We start from the raw sequence: 26423 nt of genomic DNA on the forward strand, positions 1-26423 counted from the left end.
CGGGGGCCTTCTTTTCCTCACTCGAATCCAGGCCTGTCGGGGGAGAGGATGCAATCGTCTTCGATGCTGCTGACTGCTCCAGTAAGCTGCGTATATGACCGGAATCTGTTGAAAGGGTGGAGCCCCGATTAAAAGTAATATTGCGGTGAATCTGCCACGGAGACCACTTTTATATTAAAGTGCACCACTCGCGTTTCAGAAAATACTGAGATTATGGCAGCTAACAATGGTATTTAGCGTCAAAGTACCGATCTACAATGACAGCAATTTGCGCTAGGTGGTTAATCTCAGTGACATTTCTTGCACCCTTGCAGGAGACGTCATTAAGAAAATGATATACAGTATATCCTCAGCCATGGACTGGCAAGTCGTTTCTGTGATTATTATTTTTTGAGAGCTTCTGAAAACTCATAATTTCCTTTCTTTTAAAAGTAAACAGTTACAATTAAAAGTAGTTAAATTACAACTGTAGCTGAAGATTAAACCATTTCCTATGTCATCCAGAAGGAAACTATCTGTTGTGGTTAATGGTAAAGGAGCCAATGGTCTTGGAGCCCAAGAACATCCACTCCTGGCATTGCTGTGACAGGCTGAACTTGGCTTTTCTGCCAAGCTGACATTGCACCAGCCTGTGTTCTCCATGTATTTATGTGGTGAATCATTTAGAGGTCACATTATGCAGTATTTTTATGTCATGTCTCCTGTAGAAGTATTGAACCATGCAGTCTGGATTACACTATTTGGGTCAAATTGATTCTTAAGCCCAATCTAAATTGATTGATCTTGATTGAAATAACCTTGTGGTAGCTGAAAATACTCCAGGCTACTGGAAGGGAAATATTTACCCTATATAGCACTGCCTTACCTACTCTACAGCTCCCTCATCATTATGCTGGGCAGTGGTATCCCCTATTATGATGTTTTTCCAGTACCATATATATAGAGAAGCCATGGATAAAGGGTTTAAGTGAGGAAGGGAGGCTAGTAAAGACACCTTGCCCACACTGGTTTTACTATGGTTTTCAAGTGAATGTTCATACAAACATTTATACAAAAATTCTCAGAACACTTGACAAATGTTGTTCGGAAGTAGTTCAAAATTTATGTGAGGGGTGTACTCACTTTTGTGAGATACCGTATGTACAAAATAAAGAATTTGTACATATTTTTTCTTACATAAGTGTACTTGTTTGATCACTGCAGGGGTATTTAAAAAACCTACTACCTACCTTTTGTTGCAAAATCTTTACTATAGGGATAATACCCTCCACTTGCACATATTTCTAGTTGATCACCCCCTCTATATATATTCAACAAACGCACAAAGAAACTCTTAGGCCCCATACACACGAGAGGATTTATCCGCAGATACGGTCCAGCGGACCGTATCCGCGGATAAATCCTCTCGAGGATTTCAGAAGATTTCTATGCGATGGCGTGTACACACCATCGCATTGAAATCCGCGCTGAAATCCTCTGGCGATGACGTGTCGCGCCGTCGCCGCTATTATGACGCGGCGACGGGCGCGACGCTGTCATATAAGGAATTCCACGCATGCGTCAAATCATTACGACGCGTGCGGGGAATCCCTTTGGACGGATGGATCCGGTAAGTCTGTACAGACGAGCGGATCCATCCGTTGGAATGGATTGCAGCAGATGGATTTGTTGAGCATGTCAGCAAATATCCATCTGCTGGAAATCCATCCCAGGGGAGATTTATCCTCGGATAAATATCCGACGGAGTGTACACACCATAGAATCTATCCGCAGAAATCCATTTGATGGGATTTATCTGCGGATAGATTCTATGGTGTGTATGGGGCCTGAGATCATAAGGGGGCTGGAGGACCTTGATTATGAGGACCAACTACAAACAATAATCTCACTGAAGGAGAAATGCTTAAGAGGGGATATCATCGCAATATACACATTTTTGAATGGTGACTGTAGGATTGGGAGGAAACTATTTAACCTAAGATCTCCTCAGAAGACACGTGGCTACACAATGAAGTTGAACAAGAAGTAGTTCAATCCTAAACTACGTAAGAGGTTCCTTACTGTTAGAGTAGTAAGGAAGTGGACCTCCATTGCTGGTGTCAGCAGAGATTGTAGATACATTCTAAAATCTTTTAGGTTGTGTTTCTTAGTAAACACAATGTATAGGGACATTGAAAACTGTAGTAACATACATACACACACACTCTCAGGCTGGACTGGTGACTTTATTCAACATTACCAACTATGTGACTCTACAAGAAATTGTAGCAAATTGGGAAACACGCGGGGCATAAGTATATGTTAATTTTGTTTTGAAAGAAGGGTTCAAATTAGGACGTGTACACTGGTGCACACCTAATGTTACCTGTAATATTTTCTTTTCTGTGTGACTAATGTACACTTTGTCTCTAAATCAAATGTCCTTCATCTCACCAGATACTCCCAGGTGTTCGTATAATTATTGCAAATCCAGAAACAAAGGGACCCCTTGGAGACTCGCATCTTGGGGAGGTGAGTCACGTTGTCCTCTGATGTGTAATCCTTCAGCCAAGTGATAGCATAAGGCTTTTGCTGCATCTAAGCTGAAGTTTTAACCTGCTTAAAACAAGCAAGGAGCTGACTTTTGACTTATTATGGAAGTCTATTGATTTGCAATTGGTTAAAAGGAACAATGTATTAAATACAGTTTCCAGCTGTCTATTGCTGTTGGATAAACATTAAAGGGATATTTTATATTCCAGTCATTTCTCTGTGCAAGGAACACTTAGCTTTCCCACACTATACCCATGGATTATACATTTTTAGAACTACTTTTTGTATTGTTATTCTTTTTAAATATAGTCATTGTGATTAATATTTAATAATTATCTGCTGATCAGAAATCAAAGTGACTCATGGTCTCTGTATTACAACTCAGGGCTGTTTATAAATGAGATTATATTCTTTTTCTCATTTGTGACAGAGCATTAATCAATGAGATTTAGCTCTTCCTTTGGTTTAACAAGTGTCTCAGTTGCTTAGTGCATTCATGTGTCATTTGCTTTTGAAAACTGAAGTTTGGGTATACATGTAATTAACTTGTGTCTGAAGCATTTTCTCTATTAGGATTACTGCATTTGCACACAATAATTGTTTTCCTTTTAATGCTTAAGCTTCATTGCAGCATTGTAATTGATTTTAAAAACATCATAAAAGTGTTGTAACAATGCAGATAGATAATTATGCTTGTTAGCGCTATAGAAGTTTTCCTCTGCATTGATGACGTTGTTGCAAAATTTTCACATTGATGGTGTAGTGATGGTTCTGTGCTATGTGGTTAACACAACTTTTGTTAGAGATCAGACATTTGCTATTATCGGGTAGAGTATAATGTAAGGAACAAGCAATGAGAGGCATCAGAATCAGTTATGTTGGATAGATCATTCTTTTTTAAGGCTGAGGAAAATAACAATGGGAAAGAGAGAACTGTATGAATTAGGATAGCAGACAGTAAGTACACTGATGACCGTTATAAGAATTGAAAGCGAGAAGAATGACATCAAAGGAATCTACTGTGCACAGATATAAGTGTCCTGGTATGATATGACATTTATGTTTGAGTGCTAGGATATGAAAATAAAATGATTATTGTCAGTGGTCAGGTCATGTACACGCAGCCAGTTACCATATGTTGTTTTTTTTAAGGCTGGCTTTTTTTTCAGAAATTAATGTTTATACTGTGCGCCACAATAATCTGTATACAAATGTATTATGAGATGCAAGTCACATCCGCCCTCCTGAGCTACTCTCTCTAATGCATTTCGCCCATGGTTGGGTTTAAAAGAGAAGTATGGCCAAAGCTTTTTTGAGCATACATCTCTTGTGGGTCACAAGAGTTCACTTGGGCTAACCTGGGACCCAGAATCGGGTGAGAGAGTGGGCTAAATCCACTGTCTGCTGGGCTCACAGAGCCGCTCCAGACTATTGAAGGATCCCAACCATATTGTTGGGATATACCCAAAGCACTGATTGACAGCTGGCTTTGGCTCTCATTGATCTGTTGAAGGCCAAAACCAGCTGCATCTGCCCTTCTTAGCCTGGTGCTCGAGTGAGTGCTGGAGGGGCAAAGCAGAGAACGGTGACTAACAAGCACACCTGTCTGTTCAGAACTGACCCAGAACTAAGCAATGGGCAATCATTTAATTGCTCAGTTCAAGGGCTTGGAGCCGGCAGGGGACAGCTGCAGCATGAAGGTAAGTATATGTGGTTTTTTTTTATGCATCCCCAACTTCTCCTTTAGAGGAGAAAAGTGGGAAATTAAAAACAAAATTGTACATACTCACCTATATGACTGTCAGTCTTCACTCTGTGCTCTGCCCCTTTAGTGCTCACTGAAGAACTGAGCTGTGGAGGGGTCGGGAGCAGCTAGCCCAGGCTTTCAGCAGTAAACTGAGAGGCTGAGGTATCTTCGGGTCAGGCATCTATATTGATCCCAACATTGTCAGGATTTATCCAGAGACTGGAGCAGATCTGTGACGTCCGCTGGCAGCAGACTTAAGCCCACTGACGGCCAATTCTGGATCACAGAAGTGAAAGTAAATGCATTCCTGTGACCCACATGAGAAGCATGACCAAATAAACTTTGGCAATACTTTTTTTTTTAATCATCAACTCTAAGCCCAACTACAAGCAAAACACACATAAGAGGGAGAAGCTCAGGGGTTGCATGTGACTTTCATTTCATTCTTTACTGTTTAACATGTCAACTAATAAGGACATACCTGTGATGCTATAATTATACCAGAAGTCGTAGTAACAAGGCATTTCTAAGAGATATAAAGTGGGAGTGTATGGGCCTGTGAACTGTTAAGGCTTTTAGTTCTTTTCTTTTTTTTTTTGCCTGTGTCTGTTAGGTTTACTCCTTTGTTTGTCTTGGTTAACCATGCCACTAAGACAAAAAAAGTGAGGGGAAATCAATCATTTATAATAGTCACTAGAGCAAGAGGTGAGAATGTATTTAGTTATACACTATATATCACCAAAATTATTGGGACGCCTGCCTTTACACACATGAATTTTAATGGCATCCCAGTCTTCGTCAGTAGGGTTCAATATTGCGTTGGCCCACCCCTTTCAGCTATAACAGCTTAAACTCTTCTGGGAAGGCTACCCACAAGGTTTAGGAGTGTGTCTATGGGAATGTTTGACCATTCTTCCAGAAGGGCATTTGTGAGGTCAGGCGCTGATGTTGGACAAGAAGACCTGGCTCGCAGTCTGCGCTCTAATTCATCCCAAACTTGTTCTATTGGGTTTAGGTCAGGCCAGTCAAGTTTGTCCACTCCAAACTCGCTCATCCATGTCTTTATGGACTTTGCTTTGTGCACTAATCCAAATCATTTGGTGGAGGGGGGATTATGATGTGGGTTTGTTTTTAAGGGGTTGGGCATGACCCCTTGGTTCCAGTGAAGGGAAGACTTAAGGCGTCCGCATACCAAGACATTTTGGACAATTTCATGCTCCCAACTTTGTGGTAACAGTTTGGAGTTGGCCCTTCCGATTCCAACATGACTGCACACCAGTGCTCAAAGCAAGGTCCATAAAGACATGGATGAACGAGTTTTGGGTGGAGGAACATGACTGGCCTGCACACTGTTATAGTCATAAATTATTGCATTATACAAATAATCATATGATGACCTATAACCAGTAGAGAAAAAATGTAGGGCCAGTCAAAATGGTTAAGAGGTCTGACCATTTGGTTTCAAAATTCAATTTGGCTTCAAATTTAGAAGGTCGGATCATTTTTTTTGTATTGACTGGGACTAAATGTCTGAACTAGCTTTCCTTGTTCTCCATAGCAACATAGTTGATTATTTATATTTAGACTTGCATTTGGAAAATGACAGCGCAAAGCTGTTTTTTAAGAGAAACAACACAGCTATGGGTCTAAAGATGTGCATATTATTTGGGGATTGTTGTCATAGCCATGTGATTATGGTCTTATTGGGCAGTAATTGTCTTTGAGCTAAAACCCTTGTTTACTGACCCCTAGAAAGGGTGTCAATCAGCCAGGATGGATTTTCCTAGAATATTACGATTGTTTTTGTTATACACGGTTGTTGCTGGGGTGTCTTCTATGGGTATAAATGCACTCCAAAGACATGAGTGTACCCTTCAATAAAGAAACACTCGGCAGTCATCCAATACCAATGGCCAGCTTTATTTGTCAAAGTATTCAACAAAGGAACAGTTTTTTGCAGTCTGTATTGCTCCTTAATAGCCAATCAGTTTTTAGTTTATTGAGACCATTTCTCTGTCAGACATTTTGATAAACACATCCATGTAACTTTGAGGACTATGTACTGATGTTTTTTGGTGTATTGTAGGGGTTATTCATTAAAAAAGGAGCCAAAAAAAGCACACAACTTGCAAAAGCACACAACACAACTGAATTTTTGCAACCATTTACTACAATTTTAGGAACTGCCTACGGAAAATGGTACCGTGTTAAAATATGATTAATTAGTTCTCATAGTGATCTAAAGATTGACACTTTGAGAAGTTAGTAAGAGGATGCAGCGCTTACAGGGAAAGTAACATATTGGAAATAGATTATTGATCTCAGCAGACAGCTAGTGTTAATTGAATGTGACATTAAGTTTTCAGTTTTATGGAAGTGTATTACAGTAAAGCCTTGGATTGCGACCATAATTTGTTCCAGAAACATGCTTGTAATCCAAAGCACTTGTATATCAAAGCAAATTTGCCCATAAGAAATAATGGAAACTCAGATGATTCGTTCCACAACCATTTACTCAAAGGTTTTTCAGTCTATATAGTCTATAAAAAAAGATTATAGCAATGTGACCAGGTTGTGTAACCATAAAATGTCCATCCACAAATGGAAGCTTCCACAAGGGGATTAGAAGCAAAATCCAGCAGGAGCCTACAGAGTATAAAAGAGGAGAGGCACCTCTAAGTGTAGCAATATGTTGCTAAATGTTGTACCTTCATTAAATTTAACCATATTGCTACACTTAGAGGCGCCTCCCTTCTCTTTTATATTCAGTTGTGACATGACACTACTGTTATATCAAGACATTGCTTTTATATCAAGTCAAAAGTTATTTAAAACATTTTCTTGTCTTGCAAAACGCTCTCAAACCAAGTTACTCTCAAACCAAGGTTTTACTGTACAAGGATTTAATGCTTGCTCATGTGTAGGTGGCCCTAATGTGCAGTTCAGACATAATAACACACTATCAGTACATGCTTATCACTTGTGCTCAATACTTCAATGTACTTTATTTATATGGCAGTAATAAAAGAAATCTGACTAAGCAGACATTATTCATTATGGCTCATTGACGTTAATGCTTTTATCTAGGAGGCAACTATACAAGCAATGCATTTTGGTAAATTTTTATATCTGTTGCTTTAATAAAGACTTTGCAACTAGTTTGCAATGTTCTTTGTTTTCATGTAGGCACATATAAAGATGACATTTGTTTCTTGATTTGTAGATTTGGGTTCATAGTATACATAACGCCAGTGGGTACTTTACGATCTATGGAGATGAGTCGCTACAGTCAGACCACTTTAGTTCTCGGCTCAGCTTCGGAGACACACAAACTGTATGGGCGCGGACGGGCTACCTGGGGTTCCTGAGAAGAACAGAGCTAACTGACGCAAATGGAGGTAAGATATTAAAGTATGCCTATCATAAAAAGTATTGGGGCTGGGATTCCTGTTTTGCAGCTGAACATTCTAGTTGCCTGGCTCTGTCTGGTTTCAGTGTCATTGACCCAGAACAAGCGTGCAAAGATTGATCAATATAGGAAAGCATTGAATGGAATGAGGAAAGGAATAGGAATAGGAAAGGAATGAACTGGTGCACTACACCAATGACTACTGAAAACGGAACCACTCTGCGAGTACCTGTATGCATATCACACTGAGTATATAATGGATAAGCAGAGGTCACCTTCAGTGAAAACTGCATGTTAGAACAATAAGTAAATATAGGCAGCTAATATTTATATGTTTTACTGTAAATGCTGAGCTTGGCCCTCTCCTACTTCCAAGGCCTTTCTATAGGTCGTCAAGGCCATCCTTTACATGAAAGGAATCAATTGAGCAGTTAAGGTAAGTTGGGGCCAGAAGAGTAAAAATGTGTATATTACTTCATCTGACTATTTCAGGATCTACAGATTATTTTCTTTCGGCATTTGCTCAGTTTAAATTTTACATGTTTATGACAATTACTTGCCAAGAGGGTGTAGTTATGAGCCAAAAGAAAGTAAATTAAAGGTGAATTTGGTATACATTATTTGTGTTACAATAATAAAAGAAAAGGTACCATGTTGTATCAAATACATCTAATAAATGAAGTTATAAGAGGATGTGAGTTACAAACTAGGAAATCCTTTGTAAAATTATTTGCAGCCTCAGAACTGATTCAATTGGCGGTGTAAACATCCGTTCATATGTAATACCTAGAAATGTATCTAATTGGAACAGGCAGTGAAGGGGGGACATTGAGAATGGATTAATCCAGTTATTAATGCATTCTTAGCTGGTTATATATATTTTATTCTTTGCTTTAAAATGTGTATAAACCATGCAAGGAACTATTATTCGTACCCCTTCTTTTTTTTCTGACCCTTTTCTTTCATCTCATTGCTGGTGATCCCATCCAGCTTTTTTTATCCACTTCCTGTCTACATGTATAATACTTGCTCCACCGCAATGTGTGTTATCATGGTCGTTTGTAGTCTCCACCAAGAGTGCATGTGACAGGGTGACAACAACTTAGAGATGGTTGTCAACTCATAACAGGAGGTGCCTGAACAAGGACCCACAAGGCAGGATTATCGGGTATGACGGTATTTTGTGGAAATCTGCAGATTTAAAAAGATTCATAACTACCTTTAAAGGTTATTGTATGCATAGCCAAATATCTTAGAAGAATTAGAGCTAGTCATTTTCCTCACATCATCAAAAGAAAACTTTTTGACTATACATACACTTTAAGGCCTCATGTACACTGCAGGTGCTAAACTTACAGTTAGGAGCAGTTGGGCCTTTTGTTCAGCAGCCCCGGAACTCTCCTCTGTTACCTTATCTGTACACTCGTCGTTTAGAGGCAGTTGAGTTTACTGACCTTTTTTGAAAGCAGAAAAATCACATTCAGGACTGTAGTTTACCGGCATTTCAAATGCTTGTAAACGGTGTAACCCGCTTTTATGCGGTTATAGGCGTTTTTAAAGAGGAACATGTAAAATTTTCACTGCATGCTGTTGCCTGCAAGCAAGAGGAGGGAGAGGGTGAGAGAGTGAGGGGGGAGGGGGGAGGGAGAGAGGGGGGTGAGTGAGAGATAGGATCCATGTCAAGGCACACTGCTCTCTGCTGCTCCTCTCTCTTCTCTCACAGAATGGCTGAAATAGTTAGGAATACTTGTTTCTTTATCGTACATCACGGGACACAGAGCAGCATAGCCATTACATATGGGTTATATAGTGTACCTTCAGGTGATGGACACTGGCACTCTCCGACAGGAAGTTCCCTCCCTATATAACCCCCACCCATAGTGGGAGTACCTCAGTTTTTTCGCCAGTGTCTTAGGTGTTGGTGCACGTTGAAGGTTGTGCCTGCAGTTTGTCCTTGGGACCAGGGCCAGCCGACCGGATCCGTCCAAGGTGCTTCATAGCCAAAGTGGACGGTACCCGGGCCCCAATTCGTGGATGGGGTTTTGCCTATAATGCCTCTCCTTGGAGGGCTGGACTCTGGGTTCCAGGACTGGGTTTTTTAACCTATGAATACCTGCTGCCAGTAGTGCTGTATAGGTCCAGGTGTGTGGTGTTCCTGACTTGGACCCCGGTCCCTGAAGGTCTATGACCATACCCACGGTGAAGGGGGAAGATTGGGCCTCTTGCATGAGCAATACCCTGCGGCGTGGAAAGGTAAGCGGGGGGCCTACGGAACTTGGTTTGTCAGTGGGCTCCCCACAGGGGACTCTGGGGAAAAGCCTTTTTTTATGCCTCTGTGCATGGGCTAAAAGAGAAACCACAAAGTCTGCATGACTGGATGGCTCAAACACCCAGGTATACTGTTCCTCTGGCTGGGCTAATAGACTGCTGCTGCTGCTACAAGGTGTTTTGCTCCATGAAATGTAAAAGGGAGCATGTCAGGTTTAAATTACTTACTTCCTGATGTCTGTGTGTCTCCAGCAGCTCCCGGGCTCCTCTCCCCACATGGATCTGCTTCCTGCTTCCTGAGAGCGGCGTCGGGAGCGCGTGCGCGCGCACTGTTATAGGCGCCGACGCTGCGTGGAGGGGCGGGGGACGCCCAGGGAGTTCCCTCCCCTCTGTACATCAGAGGGAAAAACTCTATTTAGCCTGTCAGTTTGCTGAAGGCTGTGAAGGGACACGGAGCAGCGATGCTGAGCTGAGCAGGATAGGTTTGCCTATGTTATGCTGACACAGTGACACCTAGTGGCCGTTTTTTTGTACACACCTTGCTAAAGAGCTGTTTAAGCTCATATTTTCTCTGAAAAGCCGGTGTACTAAGTAGCAGTCAGAGTACTTAGTATTTGGTACTCTCTTAGCCCAGCATTAAGGGAAGCAATATTAGGATATGATTAAGCCCTTGGGGCTCAATATTGCTATCTCTTGTTAGGTTTTGGGAAGTTTAGTTTCTGTCTAACATTACCCTAGCCTAAATTTTTTTCCTCATTTATTTAAATGTGTGTTTTTCTCCAGCTATTACAGTTAGTTGTATATTAGCGGAGTATCTCAGATTTGTTATTATGGCTCCTAAGGGTGCAGGGAACGCTAAAAATGCTAAAGGTGTTAAAAAGCCGAAGGGTTCCCCATCGGGCTCGGAGGATATTTCCCAGAATCCACCTGCCCCTACCTCCCCGGAGGATCCGGAGGTTGCTGCCCTGGGTGAGCCATCGGGGTTGCTAGGTGCTATGGCGGGCCCTATTCAACCAACTCCTTCCTATGTCACGGAAGAGATGTTAGCCTCCACCTTGGGTGGATTTGAAAAGAGGATGGCCGCTCTTATTACGGCCTCTTTATCCGGGAAGAAGCGGGCTAGGTCCCCGTCTCCCAGGTTTGAATCTCCTGAGGAAGATGTCCTTTCCACTGAGGAATTGGAAGATACAGGAGACCAGGCTGAGGATCATCTGGACCATTTGGGTTCTGAAGATTCTACTATAGAAGAACCTTTTTCAGCTTCTCACACAGAAAAATTGTGGGTTCAGTCCTTAACGGATATGGTGCGGTCAGCTTTTAAAATGCCTTTGCCTCAGCCTCTGGCCTCCGCTGTGTCCTCATTGGGCTCCCTAAAAGCGCCCCAAGCCAACCTGGTGTTCCCGGTCCATCCTTTGTTAAAGGACCTGATATTTCAGGACTGGGTTAAGCCAGACAGGATTTTTTTGCCTCCTAAAAGGTTCGCAGTTATGTACCCTTTAGAGGAGGAGTTTTCAAAAAAATGGGCTGTCCCCACTGTTGACGCAGCCATATCATGTGTCAATAAAGCTTTAACATGTCCAGTGGACAATATTCACATGTTCAAAGATCCTGTGGATAAAAGGCTTGAGACCTTACTAAAGGCATCCTTTTCCACAGCGGGGGCAGTGGTCCAGCCAGCTGTAGCTGCCATTGGCGTCTGCCAGGCTTTAAAAGACCAGGCCAAGCAGGCCCTAAAGGACCTCCCGGCTCAACAGGCTCAGGACTTAGCCGATCTACCTAGAGCCTTATGTTTCGCGGTAGACGCTATCAAGGATTCAATCCAACAGGCGTCCCGCCTATCCCTGTATTTGGTCCACATGAGAAGATTACTTTGGTTAAAGAACTGGTCTGCAGAAACCCCCTGCAAAAAACTCCTTACAGGATTCTCCTTTCAAGGAGAGAGATTGTTTGGAGAAGATCTTGACAAATATATTCAAAAGATCTCTAGTGGTAAGAGCACCCTTTTGCCGGTTAAGAAAAGGTTCCGAGGTCCCTCTTTTAAGCGCCCAACCTCTCCAGTTCCAGGGCCCTCATTCTCTAGGCAGTATCGACGGCCTCCTGGACGCGCAGCTGCAAACAGGCCCCAGGGGCAAGCTGCAGGGAACAAGAGACCGTGGAACCGTAAGCCGGTTAAGGCTGCCCCTAAGGCAGCCTTGTGAAGGGGCGCCCCCACTCTCTCGAGTGGGGGGAAGACTCCGGTTGTTCTCGGAGTTGTGGGGGGCCCAAGTTACCGACCAATGGGTTCTGTCCTCAGTAACTCAGGGGTACAAGCTGGGGTTTCGGGAGTTCCCCCCTCCTCACTTTCAAATGTCAAGACTTCCAGGCGACCCTCAGAGACAGGCATCGCTTCTGTCCGCCCTAGAGCGACTCCTGTCTCAAGGAGTGATTATGGAAGTACCAGCAGGGGAGCAAGGACAAGGGTTTTACTCAAACCTCTTCGTTGTCCCGAAGCCAAACGGCGACGTCAGGCCTATTCTGGACCTAAAGTTATTAAACCGCTTTTTAAGAGTCCGGTCTTTTCGAATGGAGTCCATTCGTTCGGTGGTGGCCGCCCTCCAAGGAAAGGAGTTCTTGGCCTCCATCGATATAAAGGACGCATACCTGCACGTTCCGATTTTCCCAGGCCATTACAGGTATCTGCGTTTTGCCCTAAACTATCGGCATTATCAGTTCGTGGCTCTTCCGTTCGGACTAGCCACGGCCCCTCGGGTTTTTACGAAGATCCTGGCCCCCGTATTAGCCATCCTAAGGGAACAGGGCATTCTGATCATGGCCTACCTAGACGATCTTCTGGTAGTCGACCACTCAGCGGCCGGTCTAAATCGGGCAGTGTTGCTAGCAGTAAACTGCCTAGAGTCCCTGGGTTGGGTTCTAAACCGGGACAAATCGGCTTTACAGCCCACAAGAAGGTTGGAGTATCTAGGTCTGATTTTAGATACAAGACAACAACGGATCTTCCTGCCCCAGTCCAGAGTGGACTCGATAAAGGAGTTAATCCACATAGTCCTAAGCAGCACAAGGCCATCCATACGCCTCTGCATGCGCCTGTTGGGAAAGCTAGTGGCCACCTTCGAGGCAGTGCCCTATGCCCAGATCCATTCTCGGAGGCTACAGAGAGCAATTCTCACGGCCTGGGACAAAAGACTCCAGGCCTTGGATCTTCCCATTTCCCTTCCCTATGCGGTAAGGCAGAGCCTGTGTTGGTGGCTAGTCACAAAAAATCTTCTGAAAGGAAGATCGTTCAATCCCCCCTCATGGAGGATAGTAACCACGGACGCCAGCCTATCAGGTTGGGGTGCAGTCCTAGACGATTTAACCCTACAGGGGAAATGGTCAAGGGCAGAATCAGCCCTACCCATAAATGTCTTAGAGATCCGAGCAGCTCGGTTGGCTCTTTTGGGCTGGACGGAGGTTCTGCAGGGCTCCCCAGTAAGGGTACAATCCGACAATGCCACTGCCGTAGCTTATATAAACCACCAGGGTGGCACCAGGAGTCAGGCAGCCCAAAGGGAGGTAGATCGGATCTTTTTATGGGCAGAAGCCCATGTCCCCTGCATCTCAGCTATCTTTATCCCCGGGGTGGACAATTGGCAAGCGGACTTCCTCAGCCGCCAACAGATGTCCCCAGGGGAGTGGTCCCTCCATCCCGAAGTGTTCCAGGTCATTTGCCGGAAGTGGGGTACTCCGGAGGTGGACATTATGGCGTCCAGATTCAATGCCAAAGTAGCAAACTTTGTCTCTCGAACGAGGGATCCATTGGCCTGCGGGACAGATGCCTTGGTGTGTCCTTGGCATCAGTTTGCGCTAATCTATGCCTTCCCTCCAATACGGATGCTACCCCGTCTTCTTCACAGAATTCAAAGGGAACGCAAGCCAGCGATTCTAGTGGCCCCAGCGTGGCCCCGAAGACCTTGGTACTCCTTGATAAAAAGGATGACCGTAGAGGAGCCTTGGGTCCTCCCTCTACGTCCGGACCTCCTCTCACAAGGGCCATTCTACCACCCTGCCTTACAGGCCCTAAATTTAACGGCCTGGCGGCTGAGTCCCTGATTCTCAGAAACAGAGGCCTTTCAGGGCATGTCGTTTCTACCCTTATAAACGCAAGAAAACCAGTTTCCAGGTTAATATACTATAGGGTGTGGAAGGCCTATATTACCTGGTGTGAAACCAGGAAATGGGATCCCCGCAAATATACTATTGGGAGAATCCTGGAGTTTTTACAGTTGGGAGTGGAAAAAGGTTTGGCGGTCGGCACAATCAAGAGGCAGGTGTCTGCCTTGTCGGTCTTCTTCCAGAGATCGTTGGCTGCCCATTCCTTAATGAAATCCTTTTTACAAGGTGTTATTCGGGTCAATCCCCCGATTAAAGCTCCCCTGTATCCTTGGGATCTAAATTTGGTTCTATCGGCCTTGCAAAGGCAGCCCTTTGAGCCCTTGTCCGTGATTCCTTTGGTCCTTTTGACTAGGAAACTAGTGTTTCTGGTGGCCATGGCATCCGCCAGAAGGGTGTCGGAGTTGGCAGCCTTGTCATGTAAGGCACCTTATTTATTATTGCATAAGGACAGGGTCGTTTTGCGGCCGCTTCCGTCCTTCCTGCCTAAGGTGGTATCAAATTTTCACCTTAATCAAGATGTGATTCTTCCATCATTTTTTCCAAAGCCTTCTTCTAAGGAAGAGAGGTTACTACATTCCTTGGATGTAGTTAGAGCTGTAAAGATTTACTTGGAAGCTACAGCCCAGATTCGTAAGACGGACGTCTTATTCATTCTGCCGGAAGGGCCCAAGAAGGGCCAGGCAGCGTCTAAGGCCACTATTGCTAAGTGGATTAGGCAGACGATTATTCAGGCCTATGGCCTGAAGGGGAAGAGTCCACCCTTATCGGTTAAGGCTCATTCCACTAGAGCTATAAGTGCCTCTTGGGCAGCGTATCACCAGGTCCCTATGGCTCAGGTCTGCAGGGCAGCAACCTGGTCATCTGTCCACACATTTGCAAAATTTTATCAAATGGACGTTAGGAGGAACGCTGATTCAGCCTTTGGGCAGGCGGTACTGCGGGCCGCAGTTTAATCTCCTCTTGTCCGGTGGCACCTCTTGTTTGGTTTTTTCTGGTTGTCTCCCTCCCCTCATGGAGCATTGCTTGGGGACATCCCATATGTAATGGCTATGCTGCTCTGTGTCCCGTGATGTACGATAAAGAAAAAGGGATTTTTATTAACAGCTTACCTGTAAAATCCTTTTCTTGTAGTACATCACGGGACACAGAGCTCCCACCCCTCTTATGGGGAATTTTGGGATGCATATTGCTTGCTACAAAACTGAGGTACTCCCACTATGGGTGGGGGTTATATAGGGAGGGAACTTCCTGTCGGAGAGTGCCAGTGTCCATCACCTGAAGGTACACTATATAACCCATATGTAATGGCTATGCTGCTCTGTGTCCCGTGATGTACTACAAGAAAAGGATTTTACAGGTAAGCTGTTAATAAAAATCCCTTTTTTTCATGCTTTGTGTGTATTTTGGGGGTCTCCTAGGGTTATCTTTAAAAAACGCTCCTAAACGCGGTATGTAAAAGCATTTGAAGAGGTTTTCAAACGCCCTCTGTACATTAAGCCTAAAGCTTTTGTGACATTTTAGTGTTTAGGTATAGATCTATTTTAATGTATTACTTCTAATTTACATACTAATGGAGGTTCTGTTTTGTTTTTCTCTAATACAAAACTGTATTGTTTTTCTTCTTTAGAACGCCATGATGCGCTTTATGTTGTGGGAGCTCTAGATGAAGCAATGGAATTGCGAGGGATGAGATACCACCCAATTGATATAGAGACATCTGTAATCCGAGCCCACAAGAGCGTAACAGAATGGTAAATATTCTGCACGGCTTTTTTCCCCCTCTTTCTTTTATTCCCTGGGGTAGAGGGTGGGGGGGGTAGTGTTGTATTTTTTTCCCATCCCTGCCCCCCCGGCATGTCTTAACAGGCATTCAACCACCCTGTTCATACTGAAGCACAGGTGAGAGCCAATATCCCTAAACCTCTCTTAAAAACATTTCATGTGGGATGTCAAATGGCTAAACGTTTCTGAAAAGAGGACCAGAGTCCTCCAGAACATGTGGAGGCGAAAGGTGGGAGTAGCCTTCCTTTACAAGACATACTTTCAAATTTGAATAAACCCAAAGCTTGCTGACTTTAGATATCCATTGGCATATCACAGTGCGTCCCCAGACTTTAAACTAAGGGGGTGAGCACCGTTGTTGTTCGAAGCACCATGTGGGAACTTTGTTAGCTTCTAATAAAGCTTACCTGGTAAAATGGATATCTCCTAAACGTGCACAATTTAGGAGATATTGACTTGTTTTAAAGCCGGTGATGAACCTGGCGCATGCGCTCTGAAGGAACAGCAAACTCATGCCATCCCTTCAAAGCTCTGTGCTGTGACGTGCATGCGTGGGAGTGACATCGTGGCTTGGCCATTCAAAGAGCCGGTGCCCTCGACCCCGGAAGGATAACTCATGAATATAGAAGCCCTGTGAGTGGTGACAGTGCGTCACTAAAGGGCTTCGTTTTAAGGTAAGTCTTTCATAATGGGCTAGTATGCATCGCATTATGCCATTAGCTTGCAGGGGGACCAGATTTTTTTTTTATTTCTTTAACTACAAGTCAGAAAGTTAGGGTCACTTCCTCTTTTTGAAAGGCAAGCTTGATGGAGCACATTCCACTGACCACCAATGTAAGGCAGCCTTCTCTTTTGACTATAATTTTAAAGGGGTATATCTCCAATGACCACTAATGTAAGGGGATATTTAAAAAAAAAATCATATTTCTATATATTTTTTCAAAGATTTTTTTTTTTTTGGCCATACTAAAACTGGTGCACTCAGAATCTGGTGTAGCTTATAACTTCAGCTTGTTTATTAAGCTTTGGCAATACAACTTGGAAGCTGATTGGTTTATGTGCAGAGCTGCACCAGATTTTGCACTTAATTTTAGTAAATAACCCCCTTAGTGTTCCTCTGAGGTGAAAGGGTTGAAAAAACCGCACTGGAGTATCCAATTAATATAAAAAGATGACTGATTAAATCCACCTGCTTATCCAAAACTGAAATATGACTCCTGGGTTAACCATTTGAAATTGGAAAAGAATAGCAATAATCAATAATTGTTGTTAACACACCATAGTTAATTCAATGAGACACTTTTAGTGGACTTCTCTATTAAAAGTCATTAGCTTATGGGGGAGATTTACTAAAGATGGTGCACACAGAATCTGGTGCAACTGTGCATGGCAACCAATCGGTTTCTAACTTTAGCTTGTTCAGTTAAAGGAGAAGTGGATCACAGAAGTACAGTTTGTTCTGCACTCCTGTGACCCATTTTCAGAAAACAGACTGGCACCCGGCTCAGCCTCTCTGAAAAAACACTGTTCCCGCCCCTTCCACAGCCCAGTGCTCCAGTGAGCATGGGGGGGGGGGCAGAACAGAGAGCCAATTCTCTGCTCACAGAGCTGCGAAAACCGAGCGATCAGCGCCGTTTGATCATTTGGGTCTCAGTGTTTCCAGCCGGCGGGGGGACAGATGCTGCATCCCCCTAGACAAGTATGATTCTTCTGCAAAAAAAAAAACCATACTTCTCTTTTAACCGCTTGCCGACCGCCCACCGTAGTTTTACGGCGACAGGTCGGCTCGGCTGCGCAAAATCACATAATATTACGTGATTTCACATTGCGGCCACTAGGGGCATGCCCCCTGGTGCCAATGCGGGTGCGATCACCGCCGGGAACCCGCGATCGCTCGTTACAGAGCAAGAACCCGGGAGCTCCTGGTTCTTTCAAGGGGAGAAATGACTAATCATCTGTTCATACAATGTATGAATGTATGAACAGCGATCTGTCATTTCCCCTAGTCAGTCCCACCCCCCCTTTAGTTAGAACACAATGAGGGAACATTTTTAACCCCTTGATCGCCCCCTAGTGTAAACCCCTTCCCTGCCAGTGACATTTTTACAGTAATCAATGCATTTTTATAGCACTGATCGCTATAAAAATGCCAGTGGTCCCAAAAATGTGTCAAAAGTGTCTGAAGTGTCCGCCATAAGGTCGCAGTACTGATAAAAAATCGCAGATTGCCGCCATTACGAGTAAAAAAAAATATTAATAAAAATGCCATAAACTATCCCCTATTTTGTAGACGCTATAACTTTTGCACAAACCAATCAATAATAATCAGCCTAAACTGAGAAAAAAAAAATTATATATTTGTGAGGGATATTTATTATAGCAAAAAGTAAAAAATATTAATTTCTTTCAAAATTGTCGCTCTAGTTTTATTTATAACGCAAAAAAAACCCGCAGAGGTGATCAAATACCACCAAAAGAAAGCTATATTTGTGGGAAAAAAAAGACGCCAATTTTGTTTGGGAGCCACGTCGCACGACCACGCATTTGTCAGTTAAAGCAACGCAGTGCCGAATCACACAAAGTGGCCCGGTCATTGACCAGCAAAATGGTCCGGGGCTGAAGTGGTTAAGCTTTGGCAATAAAACCTTAAAAACCGGTTGGTTACTATGCATGGCTGTACCATATTCGGTGTGCGCCACTTTTAGTAGATCTCCCCCTATGTGTTGCTGGCAGTACAGGTTCAGTTGGTTTAGTTATTGTAAACAGTAGCTATTTAGGTTGTTTCATAGCAAATTATACAGATACCTGTTGAATGCAGTGCCATATTTGCTATTAATGTGTTTGTGCAGTTTGTCAAAAGCCTCTGGATAATAATTTAGGTATGTTCTCATAAATGCATCAGTTCTAAAATTGACTATTATTCTCCTTTAGTGCTGTCTTTACTTGGACGAACTTGTTAGTGGTTGTCGTGGAGCTTGATGGCTCAGAACAGGAAGCCCTGGATCTTGTACCGCTGGTCACAAATGTGATCTTGGAGGAACATTATCTTATCGTAGGCGTGGTTGTAGTGGTGGACATTGGTGTCATTCCTATCAACTCCCGTGGAGAGAAACAACGTATGCACCTACGAGATGGGTTTTTGGCAGATCAGCTGGATCCCATATATGTGGCCTACAACATGTAGTCTTGTACATTTTAAGGCTTCCATGGACTTCACAATAGATGTAAAAAAAAATTGTGTCCACTAAAAAGAAAATCAAACGTGCAAATAAGGGGATAACCTTTGTTCAGAATGGAGCAGTTTTTGTCATTTTAACTTACCAATTCCTCAATTAATTGAGCAGACAGAATGTGAAATGTGCTTTTGTTTTTACCACTACACTTTAGCACCAAAAGACTTTTTTTAGGGTACTGTGTTGCCTCAATTGAATGAGTTGAGAACTCTACAGGCCTCTGAAATTTAAAGGCCTGTGTGACCATCAACTTACTTTTTATTTTTATTTTAAATGCCAATTTTTAAAAAGTTATTTGTTTTTATGTTGCTAAACTGACCCCATTGTTTTCATTATGTAGCTGTGGATTTTATGAAGGATTTTTATGTTTATTATAATGGAAGTAGGTTGATTTATGAAACCTTTTATGGTGGGATCGCATCAATGAGTTGACACAACCTAATCTGAAAATGTAATACCTTTTTAAAATCTTGTTATTTGTGGGGGAAGAAAAGGTACGATTTTAATAAATAAATTCCAAATTCATAGTAATGTAATTTAAAGAAAGGTATAGTTTAATGTTGTAAATTCTTGGGTACTGGATTGAGGCCAAAGTGTGTCAGCTGCTAATCTTTCCAGTGTGTAACCCACTGATATCAGAAGGGACTTTTTTTTACTTTATTTTATAAGCTTTGATTTTCCTTCTGATAGATAAATTAGTTATTGGCTGCAAACCACCATGAACATGCATTGGGTTATCAGGTGCCATTTTGCAACCAAAGCAGACTACTGTAATCATTAAATAGAAAAAAAGTTTTATTTAAATGTTATGCCTCCCAGGGGCTAAATATGGCTGGTGGTTAATATAGCCTGGCCACCTCAAAGCCTCATTTTGCAGTCTCAAGAGAATTTGCATAGCTATTCATAAGTAAGCACACTAATTAAAAATTACTGTTCATCTCAGATTGAGAGTAATAAAGCTAGTGATTGTTGAATCAGTTAAAAAAAATAGTATACTTAAGGTGGACTTTGGCAAGTATCTTTGTACTGAACTAAAAAGATAAAATAAGTTAACTCTCCATATGTAATTATGTATAAAATGTTTAATTTATTTTGATCTCTTTAGAAGTATAAAACAAAAACCGCATTCAAGAAAGTTAAAACTCTTGTAATGTTTGCTAATATTAAAAAAAAGCGTTGTATTATCTTGGAGTGGATAGTATCACATCAAATATATATATGAAATTATAAATTCACTAATGGGTTATTGGGGAAGGGATATATTTTAATGTTTACGATGCAGTACATGTCACTTGCATGGTGTCTCCCACTGTATATAATTGGGTGTTATTCACAATCTTTGTTTTGAAAACTGCAATCGTGGATTGCCTGTGTTCCCGTATAAAAAGTTATTCTAGATACCAGCAAGTGGATTTAAAATACCATCCTTTAGATGGTGTACAAAACGTATGGCTGAAATGCACTATAATTTTTTTTTTCTTTCTCTTAGAGAAGCAACAGTAGATACAACTGTATAATGTGTGTGCTGATCAGAGGATACATTTATTAATATATAAAGAAAATAAGAATGTTGAGGAAAGAGACGGTTACATGAAATTCATAGCCCGTTCCAAATCCTTGTTAGTGTGCTGCCTCACTCGTTCCATCTACCATGTTTCAGATGCAGAGTTTATCCATTCATTTTATATACTTTGGAGCATTTCAGAATAAGTATTCATACAAGTTTTTAAACTTGATTTGCACTCCTTCTGAATTTTTAATTAAAGCCCATAAAAAAAAAAAAAATTAAAAAAATTATAAGGCATATGAATTTTTTACTTCCAATGTATTTAGTATTGTTAATTGATTCTATACCCCAATGTTTTTAATCCAATCTTATACATGATATTGTTTAAAGAGGCCCTATCACTTTTCCATTTCAAAACATAACTACAATGTTTCCACATAGCCTACCATACCAGACATGTATATTTACCCATGGGGGGGATATAACCTGCCCCATGTCAGTGATGAGAACTAAATGGCCAAACACCACTGTCACATGGGTGTCATAATTTCATCCCCACTTGAGTTTAGACAGGCAAAGATGCAACATCAGGGAAGAGATTATGGCTGTATATGTATACATGCCTGGGGGGTGAGCTAGATGCAGACACTGTCCCAATATATGCAAAGTGACAATTTCTTACCTGTGAATGCACCCACACTCTGATTTAGATGTGAGAACCCCAGTGGGGTTCATGCAACAATCACGTGAGCGGCCCTGGAAACTGACTCCCTACTCCCAGAGGCGATTACTTGCATGTGATCGCTTTATGAGTGATTACATGCGAGTGGTCATAATTAGCTGCAGGGGCTGGAAGCCTCCTGTTGCTTTTAGTGGGGCTGCCTCTCCATACTAATTGCAAGAACCTCACATCTGATTGGAGTGCAGGTGCATTCACCCTAAAACAGATTTATTTCCAACTTTATCGGTATGTTAACAGTCCTTCTGAAATGGATAAATAGTAATAGAAGGGCTGAAGTACAATCTTTCCCTTAAATAGATAATTAAACTTCTGCTCCAAGCTATGTCAGTCATGTGACCAAAGGCCAAGACATCAAGTCATGTTTTCATCACAGGAAGGGAGCCTTGTTCTCATAGTTAAGGATCACAGCCCTCCTTTTTCTCTTTATCCCTGCTAGCAAGACTTTTTACTTTTTAAAAATGCACCCACTTGAGATTTTTCTAGTGTGCGTTGCTTTTCTTTTTTTTTTATTGCTGCCCCAAGATATAATACAGCAGATCTCCTACACAAGACTGTAGAAATAAGCCTGTCTTTCAGAACTTTCTGATGATGTCATTTTTAAGCACATTAAATGTTACATGTTACTGACCTTAACCGTGATTATTTCCCAAAAACTTGTTATTTTCCCACTGCAGATCGGTTTCATTGTCAAGCCATTGGTTACAATTACAAGATCTAATTTTGCACATTTGTTTATGACCGTTGCACATGCTTTTAAAATAGATGTCACATTTAAGTTATATTCTCTGTGAATATGTTTACTCCTAACTCAAAGGAAAAATCATGCCAAGAGAAACTAAAATCAAAACACGTGTAGTTCTAAATATGCAGTAAGTATTGTCACCATGGTGTAGTAGGCAGCTCCTCCCTGCTTAGTGTTTTGCAATAGACTTTCTCTGATGCCAGAAAATTTCATCTACCGACAGGTTAATAACACAACCAATCTTAACACTGAAAGGAGTAAAAAAATATAAATGCTCCAATTACACAACGGAAACAACTGTTGGGGGATCCTAAAGCTTGAAAACTCTGTATTGAAGTACAGACATCCTAATCTAGAAAAACTGAAGGCTGGTTCGTGAATGAGTCAACTTGAGTTGATTTGTCAATGGCCCTGTAGCATCTGTCTGCAATGATGGGGTGTTATGGTAATAAACACAAGGCTTGCTTCTCGGGCATTATTTATTCTGTTCTTTTTGGTGCAGATAAAAGTTGTAGACATCTTAGAATCCCGTTGCACACAAGTCATCTCATGGGTCAGGATTTGTACCAACAGTAACTTTCTGGAGAAAGAAATTGGAAGTGGAGTTCCTGAAATTGTCTGCCCCCCATACTGTTTTTATGTTACTTTGAGGTACCCCTAAAACCTGAATAAACGGATTAGTTGATTTCTAAAATTACTGCTGAAGAGAAGAAAAAAATAATCCTGTTGTGTATATACTGGTATTTGAGAATATATTCATATACATTTAATTCCAATAGAGGTATAGAGGCACTCACAGGACTGTTCATATACAGTTATATGTGGGATCCCAGAAAATTTGTAATTGGTTTTATTTTTGTCCAGCTTTAGACCTATAGCTACAGGCTGAATGACAAGTGTTTTTTGGGTTATGTAAGATCCACTATTTGAACCTGCACTGTAAAGTGTATGTTATATCATCAATATTCACAAGAATTGTCAAATCGTAAGTTTCTAAATTAATGTTTACAAATGCCTCAGTTACTCCCTTAAATAAAACCTTAGTAGGTGAAACTACTAACTTTTAAGAAAACAAAATGGGCTTACATTAGATACTAGAGTAAATAAGGTAAAGTACAAAAAAGCTTCCTGACTCAGAAAAGAGTTGATGCATTGGTCAAAGTAAAGTAAAAAGAAGCTTTGATAAGACTTTGATTTATAGGAGTAAAAAGAATTGTCTTGACTCAATCTTGGCATACATGGATTGAACTTTGATTTAGCGGGGACCAGATGAATTATGATTAATGTATGGGCAGGCAACCTGTTGGAAAATTTTCTCTCAAAGTCTCCTTGCTGTCAGAATACAAAGACTCGATGGGAGAGATTTCCCCATCCACATAGAGTGTGTGAATGGGGGAATCAAGTAATTTTCTTTTATTCATCCCTCTGGTTGAATGAAAAATATAATTAATGTATGGCCAGCCTTAAACGATAGCAAGATGTACAGATCAGAGTAAAAATGGATCGACCTGATTTGAGGCATACAGATTCCATCATCCACACAGATGAGGTGGATGGAGGAATCTCCCCTGCTGGGACATTGTATTCTGATAGTGACGCTCGCAGATTTTAGAATACACTGATCAATGGATGCAGCTGCTGATTGAAAAAATGTTCCAACAAATCCCATCACAGAAGTCGATCAAATTATCAACTTTTTGATATTAGCTCTGGTTCACACTGCTCCGACATGAAAGTCACGCGACTGACTTGCCCTGCGATTTTGGTTTGACTTTTATCCGACTTACTTGCAACTTTAATGAACTGTGATCCAATTTTGATCCAACATTGATGTAGTGTGACTGGTCCTTTGACCAATCACAATACCAGTGACAAATTTCCAGTTACCTCTGAACACATCACATCCATTAACATGCTGATCCGATTTGGATGCAACTTAGGAGCCTGTGCATTCTATTCTATGGGCTGAAATCGCACCCAAGTCAGACCAAGGTAGTGCAGGAACCTTTTCTTAAGTCAGAGCGACTTGTGTTGGATCCGTTAAGACGGATCTCATAGGGAAACATTGAATTTGACATGTCATGAGACTTGTGGTTTCCATGTCGCACCAGTGTAAACCGGACCTTAGTGCTAATATGAATAACCTTTCTAGTTCAATCTGCAGTTGATTGCAGCAGATTTTTTAAAGCTGACCAGTAAAATCATACCCCTTTCTTGTGTGGTGACATACTATACACTGTTGATGTGCACTCCCTACCTCCACCCAAAATGTCCTGCTCATGTGGTTGGCTCCCTGCTGTTTTTATTTTACACTGGGACTATTCAAACAATTCTGAAAAGAAGGCCCACCCATTTAGGAAATAGGAAATTACTGTAGAAAGTGAGCAAAATCCAGGTGTGAGCTTCAATACAAATATCAGGTAGAGGTAAAGTAACTGACTATAGATCATCAAAGTGGAGTTACACTTTCAGATTTTTGGCAGTCATTTTATCCTCATGCTTCATCACGGACTTGGAAAAACCTTTGCTGATAGTTGACGCATCACCTCCGGCATGCCTATATGCTCACCTCATCTTTACAGAGTGAAATTTCACACCTTTTATACTCTACAGTTCATTTTTAAAAGCTCAGTACTGGCATTGCAATTTGGTAATGGGGGAGTAATTTGTTCTATATATATATATCAGTTTTTTTTTTGGCTTGTCATTCTTGGACCAATGTTAGTGTTTTGTTTAAAAAAAAAAGAAGAGGCTTTCAAATATTAGCGATGGAAAGGGAATTTACCTGTGTTGTAGACTTTGAGAATATGCGAGTTATACAATAGAGCCAGCGTTGCCGGCACATTCAGCCCTTTATACGGTAGTGTGGACTCTAAATGCCAGCATATGACCTCAGGTATTAGTTGGATGTCAAGAAACAGCAATTGTTAATTAAGGAGATGGAGGATCGGCCAAATACCGAGTAGTAAAGACGGAATTATGTAGCACTCTCTGCCTGCAAATAGATCATATATCTTGCTAGTTTTCCGGATTTCTATGTGTTGTGACCATTGTACATGACACGTGAGTGCCCTCTCTGGTGCTTGCAAGGCGAAGAAACAGCAATAAAGGATTGTTCTGTATTAGAAAGTGTACTGTAGATAAACCATTCATGGGATCTTGTAACTTCTGTCTTGTGAGATTTGTGCTTTTTTATTTAATTTTTTTTTTTTTTAAAGTCAGATGTGGGTAGACCGAGAGGAGGGTACAGCTAAACCCATACACATAACACACACACACACGATCCAACAGATTCCTCATGGTGCTTGTTTTATTATATATTTAATTCTGCTTGACCCTTTACCCAAGGGAAAGACTTGTCCCTGTTTATTAGTTGAATGTTAGCAGAAGCGTTACTTCATGGAGTGTTGACTGGTTTGAGAAATGTCATATACTCAGCCAATCGCAGCTGAAACCTAGAAAAAAAATGAAAATAAAATTTTTATGTGCAAAAGACAGCAACCTTCTTGTATGTTAAACCACCAGTACGCTTTGTACATCTGTGATAACGCCTGTTTTATATTCAAATGAACAAATAAAAGCTTTTATTTTTGTTGCTCTGAAAACCTTGTTTCTTGTTGTTTATCAAATCTGCAAATATGTAAAGGATGTTTGAGCGCTTTTAAGACTGGTCAAATAAAAAAAAACACCTTTATCATTTTTTACTCTGCTGCTTAGATCAAATCTAAAAGGATAGGTATGGGCCGTGTTGACATTTTCTTAAATCGGTAATAAACGCAAAACCAAAAATGCATGGTAGAAATCTGTTGGTCCGGCACCCCGCACAATGCACAGCCACACAGATGTTGCGAGCTGGGGGGCTGCTCCTCTTGTGGACCAGCCACCACTGTCTGCCTGTCTGTTTTTAAGGCAGACCTGATCGGAAGCTCCATGCATCTCTAGGATTAGAATGCCACTGTGAACAAGGCCCAATTCAATATACATTAGAACAGGAGTACCTAGGCCCCGTAACATATAAGGAAGTGCACAATTTGTCAGGAGAAATTAAAAGTGTTTCTAAACCCACAACAGTAAAATCAGTCTGTATATGCAGTAAAGCATGCTTCTAATACTCACTGTGGAACCTAAGAGGTTAATCCTCCACATTGTGTAAAAAATCTGTTTGATCCTGTCTTTATTGTTCCTCCTTTTCTTCCACTGTCCACAATGCATCACCTGATAAGACAGAGCCCTTGGAGTCACTCTGCACATGCCCAGTTTGGTGCGTATTGCTAGAGAGAATTTGTTTTTCTCGGGAGGGTGCATTTGA

General features: G+C 41.7%; 1 protein-coding gene across 7 annotated transcripts in view; it reads left to right on the forward strand.

The window, feature by feature from the left end:
- DIP2C (disco interacting protein 2 homolog C) overlaps window positions 1–25719 on the forward strand; it is a 612079-nt gene extending 586360 nt beyond the window's left edge. For all 7 annotated transcript variants that reach the window (XM_040352676.1, XM_040352677.1, XM_040352682.1 and 4 more), the window contains 4 exons: window positions 2437–2511; window positions 7503–7677; window positions 15736–15859; window positions 18822–25719. In XM_040352676.1, coding sequence (XP_040208610.1) covers window positions 2437–2511; window positions 7503–7677; window positions 15736–15859; window positions 18822–19074 — 627 coding nt within the window. In that variant the 3' untranslated portion in view covers window positions 19075–25719. The remainder of the gene's footprint in view (window positions 1–2436; window positions 2512–7502; window positions 7678–15735; window positions 15860–18821) is intronic.
- Window positions 25720–26423: the final 704 nt, after the last annotated feature.

The sequence above is a fragment of the Rana temporaria genome, chromosome 5 (assembly GCF_905171775.1).
Source record: "Rana temporaria chromosome 5, aRanTem1.1, whole genome shotgun sequence".
In the NCBI taxonomy this organism is placed as follows: domain Eukaryota; kingdom Metazoa; phylum Chordata; class Amphibia; order Anura; family Ranidae; genus Rana; species Rana temporaria.